Below are 7,500 nucleotides of genomic sequence, written 5' to 3'. Positions count from 1 at the left end.
CATAAGAAAAGGAGGGAGGTCTGTATCATAACAAGGTCAACACCAGCCTCACTTTCATTTAAAGGCCAGGTAGCAATTGTAAAGAGGTCTATTCGAGATCTGTATGGGTAGAAAATCCTAAAATAACAATGACCACAACCAGGTTTTCTGAGCCCACGAGACTGACCATCCCCCAGCAAGCCAATGTTTTAACGAAAACCGCTGGTCAGCAACCTGGTTCTGGTCATTGCTGTCTAAGGTCTTCCGTATGGGTACAGAGATCTTAGAGAGATTGAACATCACGTTTACGATAAACGGCAAACGTCGGACTAAAATTTGCGTTTTGCCAAAAATTGAAGAAATTCATTTGATATGAGTTTATTTCTTGCGTGTTAGCAGCAGGTGTCAAGTAACTTTTCATAAGAGAGAGACGAGGTAGAATTAATTTTAATGTGGTTTATGACAAGCAGCACCACACCGTTTCGCGTTTTCCGTTTCACGTAAATGCGATGCTTTATCTTTCCATTATATCTGAAATTTTACCGTGGAAAGGCGTACTTTCCTGGTAACCAGCCCAGGTAGGTTACCAAGCTGTATGAATAGTTTGGACGGAGCTATTGAACATAAGAACCGTGCACTAAAGAACTACGCGGAATTAATGCTAACAGTAACCCTTGCCCAACGACTTCGACGACATGAAATAACTAATTTTTTTGGCTATTTCCTGGATAATAGCTATGCAGTTTACACACCGAGCAACGCGAAATGGTTGCAAAGCGCCCAAGTTTATATTAGGGACTTAAAGATCCACTACGGCGACGTCGACGAAAACGTCACAACACAATTTAACAACACAATAATATCATTGGTTAAAAGAGGAAAAATAATCGTGCTGCACACGTGCGGCACGCATTTAGCACAAAGTCGTGCGGTACTCTGCACAACAACGGAATGAAATCACCAAATTTGAGGTTTTGACGACAACGCGAGCGCAATTTATTTTTTAGGACACTTCGCCCACATTGTACGACGCTTTGGAAATGGCCTAACTTCGAGAAAGTATTTTGAGGCGACGTTTTCGTTGACGTCGCCGTCGTAGATCGTAAAGTCCCTACTTACAGATCTACGACGCGGTCGTCATCGAGAACGCCAGAACAAAACGAGAATATCATTGATTAGAAGAGGAAAAATAGTCGTGCTGCACGTGCGGCATGCATTTTAGCACGTTTCTGGAACTCTGTACGTTTTAACGACAACCTGTCGACTCTGAAAACCGCTCGCACCCAATTTAATTTGAGGATACGTCGCCCGCATTGTACGACGCGAACGAGATGAAATAATCACGAAAGACTTACGCTAGTGTAAAGTTATATTTTGAGGTGACGTTTTTCGTCGCCTTCGCCGTCGAAGATCTTCAGTTAAAGTCCCTATTTTCAGATGATTTTCTCGTCGAAGTCGTCATGTTCCTCTTATAGGTGCTCTTTCAAGTTAGTTCAGTAACCGTCACTTCTTTGGAGTGTATTGGAGTTACTTGAGAGATTCTCAGCCAACGTGCTTCGAAAGATGTCTTTCTTCTCAGTTTCCAAAATCGTATTATTTGCCTCCTGTGCTTCTCTCCTAGGGCCTCTTTTATTTTGCGCATGCGCTGAAAAAACTCCTCCACTAGCATGTTCATTTCTTTTTGTAGAATTTCCTTGAAATTTACTGGAAATCAAAAATATATTAAACTTAAAGTGCACCTAAACTCAAATGTTTTTAGTCTACGATATTGATCTCTCCACCGAAAGCAAACATGTCTGACGATTCTTACCGAAAATTTTACTTCACAAACTGCTTTGCAATGCAGTCTTCAAAACACATATTAGCCACTGTTAACGTTTTAAACGGGAGTCCGGGGTAGCACGTGATTCCCATTGTGGTCCTCAATAGGAGCCCGCCAATAACACTGGAATTCCGTGTCCTGCTCTTTTCGATCAGTGTGTGGCATCTTTATCCTTGGGAAAGGGATTCGGGGGGGGGGGGGGGGGACTCCCATATAAAAAGGGGAGGGATGCTCGTCGTCTCGCTTAGGGGTGTAAATTTCGGATATTGGTCTCACTTAAGGTGTTCTGGGCAAAACGCCATCATATTTAGCCGTGAAGGTCTCCCTTAGGGTTGTGCCCGAAGAAATATAAAAGTGTATATTTATTTTAGGGGTCAAAAGAAGTCTGGGCCACGCCCAGATTGGTCTCCTTTAGAGGGTTAATTTAAAAATTTCGACAAGAATCCCTCCCCATTGTATATGGGAGTCCTCCCCGGGGATCTTTAAAGTCCCACGGAGTTTTTTGAACAAAAAGGGTTGTGAGACGGGGGCTACGGTTTACAGTCCTTATCCGAGAAGACTTGAAAGTCTAACCATTTGCGGATGTAACTACAAAGGCAGCAGTTTCTCCTCAGTTGGTTTAAGACCCTGAGTTTTGGTCCGGCTGGAATCGAACTCGCGACCTCCCGCATTGTAGCCCGACGCTCAACTAGCCTGAGCCACCGGTGCGCGGAACATAATTATGTAACCAACGGTAGGCCCGTTTGGTAAAAAAATAGTCATACTGATGAATTCTCCAAGGGAATGTTTTAAACCTTTGAACGACTTTTGAACACTATTTTGAAAATTCGAGCAATGTTAATGTTTGAGTGCTTTTTTTGCCAGTTTTGAAGCACTGTTTTTTAAGAATTTTTCCCAGCGCAATCGGGACAGGCCTTGGTGGTCGTTAATGGGAGGCTCGAGTGCATTGTACAAGCAAAAACATTCCTTACCTTTCTGATGCACTTTCTCTCTTGATCGTATGCGACGTATAACTTCATACATCAGCGAGAAAAATAGGGCCACTCCGAGGCTTATACTTGCGTATCGCAAAGCCTTACGAAACTCTTCCGAAGTGCTATCAAACAAACCGCCTGAGGCGACCTCTTCCTTGTCGGTAGAATTAGAGGTCTGGAACGAAAATTGATCAAATAAATGGATCGTTCATGAATTCAAAAGCAAGTCATAAATGTTTGAAATGCCTCAAAACGATCTTTTCCCTTTTTAAGTTATAGCTCACTTTCATAAATGGCGACCACTTTTACATTTTTTTTTGTCTTTATCTTAATTAGACCTACTGCCCTCGTTTTTAAACAAAAATTCTTTCGAAATTTCGTGTTCGTAGCATGGCTAGAAGGGCTTATTAGCATTAAAACAGAAAACTATTTTATTTGGCCGCCATTAAAAAAGAGGTCTATACTATTGGTAAAAACTTCTTAAAACTTTAAAAACAACACTCAACCTCGGTTATAAGTTATTATATGCGTTCATACGATTTTCTGTACATACCCACTGCAGTTACCTTATATGGAAACTGATTGCGCTGAATGGTAAGATTAAAACAACTTACGGTCATTTTGTAAAATTGAAACAATTTACAGTCTAATGAAACTTAATTTAAAAAATATTCCATTATTTTGTGATTGCTGGGATATGATATTGGTTTAAGAAAATTCGGCGTTACGAACTTCTTCTTACCATGTCACACCCAACTGGAGGTCTGGGAATCAATGAAGAATTTAATGACGGCAGTTATGAAGGCAATTTTAGCAATTTCGTAGAGAAGCCTGAAAAATTCAGGACTTCAATTGCTAAAATTGCGTTCATAACTGTGAGGATCATAGCTTTATTGTTATTGCATACACGTTCTGCGCATCTCGAGATACCCGGGTTTCTATGGTGATGCTCACTAATTACAGGGATATTTTTGCGCGGTTTAAAACCATGCAAAACTTGCAGAACTTGGCAAGTGCTCTTGCTATCCTAAAACAAAATTAGGGATAATCAGACATTTTTCAGAGATAATTAAGCTTCAATTTGGAAAAGAACGCCGTACATTGCGTTGTATTTTTAAGCTTTTTACAATTATTGTTGATTAATTATCTTTGAAAAATGCGTGGTTAACCCCAATTTTCTTTTTGGATTTCAGTAACACTTGTTAAGATCTTCTTTTCCCGCATATTTATACACCGTGAAAAACATACCTTTGAAGTAGAAGACACCGTCCTTTGGATATGAAGTGATGGATAACTAGCGAGGCGCGTAGCGCCGAGTTGGTTATAATCATTTCATATCCAGCAAGCCCGAGTAGAATAATTGTTGTATGAAAAACTCATACAACATCTCTTCCATGTTGATTTTATTTTTATTTATCTGCCTCGGTCAATTCCTCGAAAACGGAAAACGGCTTTTGTCGGCCATTCTTTCTCAGAGCTAAAAAATGTTTTCAGCTCGGTTTATTGCTGACGCGTTATGACGCTTGGGCTTATGTCCAGAAATGCACCAAATTAGATGCACGTCCAATTTTGACATCCGACACGAAGTGTCGCGTTAAGTCTAGGCAATTGCTATCTATTCAACAACAAGGTAAGGATAAAGGTTAGCCTTATTTTTAGCTTAGGGTAAATGCAGCAGTTAATATTTACTTAAAGAGCAGCATTTGGGGGACACTTTGTGACATTTTTTGTCCGTATTCCGTGACATGAGTGATGTTGAAGTTGGACAGAAGAGCAAGGGGACACTTCGTGACGCTTATTGAAATCGGAATGCATCTAATTATGTGCATTTCTGGACATCTGTGAATCTGAGTGGACTATAATAATATAATATAACCAATGTCGTATCCAACAAGCGCGACTGCGGGAATAATCGTTTTATTACATCTCAATAAATTCTTAACGTTTGGTTTACTTGGAAATTTAACTTTCCGCCACGCGTTTTTCAATAATCCAATATAGATGCTGGTCACGTGAGCCAATTAAAACACGAGAAAGGCAATATTTGAGATTGAAAATTGAAAAAAAAAATAGAAGACACACCTGGATAGGCCTGACCTTGCTCTTTATCATCTTAAAGAGCTCCGCTCTGTGTGACTGTAAGTGGCGATGGAAACACTTGCGAAGAGAAGTCGAGCGGGGACTGAGCACGATTCCGTAGGCAGTTTTGTAATCAACAATTTCGCTGACTTCAAACTTGCTAAAGAGGTCATTTCTGAGACCAGCCGAATATGCATCCACTAGAATACCTTGGACTTCTCTTTTCAGGAGAGCTTCGGTTACCTCTTCCAGACTATGGTATTCTTTGCCTTTCAATTGAAGAAAAGAAGAAAAGTAATAAAGTTATGTGGATGATACAGTGTATTCTACAGGGAAAATTTATTTCGCTTTTTTTTCCTCTGAGAAGGTAAGAATCCAGTCGAGCCCGAAACTGCCGAAAACTCAACCCAACCCAAATCGAAGTCAGTGCGGGTTCCGTTTTCGAGCCCGAACCAGTATCGATTTAAACCCGAGTACGTTTCGCTTCCGGGAAACGAACCTGAATCAGAAGCAATGTCTGAGTCGGTTCTAGGAACCTAGTCCGAACCAATCGCGAACTTAATCCAAGGCCGTGGCGCTTTTTAGAATTGAGTCTGAACCATATGGCGCCGTATCAACACCAAACATCGTTGAATTCTATATGCGTAACTTTTGCATTACCAAACCTTCCAATATGGCCATTAAAAAAAGGTAGCCTTTGTCTTAATTCAATGCTATCTGTTCCCATTGTACTGCTGGTTTGTATCTGACGTCAGAACGGCCATGTTGGTGTTCAGAACAATGCAGTAATTTTGATTATATCTATTATTATGCAAAACTTGTGGGGTTATTTTCTATTGTTTTTCACTGCAACATGGCCGTCACATCACATGGACGCAAACCAAGAATATGTTCCCTTTTAAGACATAATGTATCTAAAATTAAACAATACCTGGCTCATATTTTGCGTTTCGTCTCGTGCCTAAGTGATACTCTGGCGAATTCTGTTCGGCTGCAATCTACAGGAAAAGATTACATATTTCGTTTAATATCGGATTCCTAACAATTATCCCACAAGCGCGAGATACGAACTACAAGATAGAGCAGGCAAAGTTAGTGAAGTCCCTGGACTGACAAAAGAGCATCTTCCCTTCCAAGAAGGTCTGCTACCCGGAAAAGGGAATCTATTTACATTTTTTGCCTCGTTAGCACAAGGCCATTTTACAGTTGTGTGCTTAGTTACCTGGCCTATGAATGAAAGTGAGGCTGGAGTTTACCATGTTTTGATAGAAACCTCACTGCTTTTCGTATGTAAATTCTTACTAATTAACATGAAAACAACATCATTAACATAAGAAAAGGAGGGAGGTCTGTAACATAATAAGGTCAACAGCAGCCGCACTTTCATTTAAAGGCCAGGTAACTAAGCACACAACTGTAAAGAGGTCTATTAGTCGGAAGACCTTGCACAGCAATGACCAGAACCAGGTTGCTGACCAGCGGTTTTCGTTAAAACAATGGTTTGCTAGAAGTGCTCAGTCTCGCGGGCTCAGAAAAAACCTGGTTGTGGTCATTGTTATTTAAGGTTTTTCCTATTAGTCAGCCAAGAATAAAGTACTGAACGTTAAAAGCGCATTGCATAATGATGCTTTGAAAATTCGAAATTTTGCATCCTGAAGAACGTAGGGCATCATTAACGCTTTTGCCACCCAATAATTTGTTCAGTTTTTGATGGCGAAAGAAATGCTTGCTTATCAAAGATAAAAGGCTTAAAACTGGATATTTAACTAACTTTATCAAGTTCTTTTAAATATTGAAGTCAATTTGTAAATAGCTTGAGCAAACTCGTATGTTAATAGCACAAAATGTTAACAATGACGTCAGCAAAGATTTTCTTATTTCTATCAAGCCGCAACTCCGTTTACCATCAGTTAAACCTCTCACTCCCAAGATCTGAATGTTAATTCTCCTTACTGGCTGCCATGCATTAATTGTTATGTCAGTTATGGGAATTTGATGAAATATCTCAGTAGACAAAAAAACAGGTGATGAATTTCTTTATTCTCGTCACCAATCTGCTTCAAATGCATTGAGCTTGAGAGGAGACAATTTATATCAATCTGTTGGAAGTCAAAAGGTAAAATTATTGTCACTCGAATGATTACGATGACTCATCAGTACGTGATCACCTTAGAGACCCTATTAAGCTTGCATTCGATTTTTCATGCAGTCGTTGGGTACAGTATTCCAAAATCTATTTCTCTCCCCCTCCCATCCCCCATAATTTGACATTTAGGTTTCCAGTCAAACTCCTCCATCTCTCATCTTGGACACACCTCTGGTTTCCCTGGACACTCACCTTGCTTCCATATATCTTCGTCGCACTTTTTAGAGTGACTGTCGTCAGCGCTGTCGTCAGCATTGCCATGGTGACTGCGATGATAACGAGGCCGAAATAAATCCATATGACAGCAAACAAGCGTCCCTTGTAAGACAACGGCGCTCGGTCCCCATACCTGCGATAAAAGGTAGTTTAAGCAAAGCAAAGACAACGAAAACGTCACTCCAAAATATAACTTAGCGCTATCGCCAGTATTTCGTGAGTATTCTCTCTTGTTGAACTTGTACAATACGGGCGAACTATCCTGTAACTGGATGGGTACGAAC

General features: G+C 40.4%; 1 protein-coding gene across 4 annotated transcripts in view; it reads right to left on the bottom strand.

The window, feature by feature from the left end:
- Positions 1 to 835: 835 nt before the first annotated feature.
- LOC138049968 (protein sidekick-2-like) overlaps positions 836 to 7,500 on the bottom strand; it is a 155,658-nt gene continuing 148,993 nt past the window's right edge. For all 4 annotated transcript variants that reach the window (XM_068896454.1, XM_068896456.1, XM_068896453.1 and 1 more), the window contains 5 exons: positions 7,193 to 7,349; positions 5,786 to 5,852; positions 4,858 to 5,123; positions 2,773 to 2,950; positions 836 to 1,683 (listed from right to left, as the gene is read on the bottom strand). In XM_068896454.1, the coding sequence (XP_068752555.1) occupies positions 1,463 to 1,683; positions 2,773 to 2,950; positions 4,858 to 5,123; positions 5,786 to 5,852; positions 7,193 to 7,349 (889 nt within the window). In that variant the 3' untranslated portion in view covers positions 836 to 1,462. The remainder of the gene's footprint in view (positions 1,684 to 2,772; positions 2,951 to 4,857; positions 5,124 to 5,785; positions 5,853 to 7,192; positions 7,350 to 7,500) is intronic.

This window comes from Montipora capricornis, chromosome 5 (genome assembly GCF_036669925.1).
Source record: "Montipora capricornis isolate CH-2021 chromosome 5, ASM3666992v2, whole genome shotgun sequence".
Taxonomy (NCBI): domain Eukaryota; kingdom Metazoa; phylum Cnidaria; class Anthozoa; order Scleractinia; family Acroporidae; genus Montipora; species Montipora capricornis.
The sequence above is the reverse complement of the archived record's forward strand: the minus strand, read 5'-3'. Positions and strand labels throughout refer to the sequence as shown.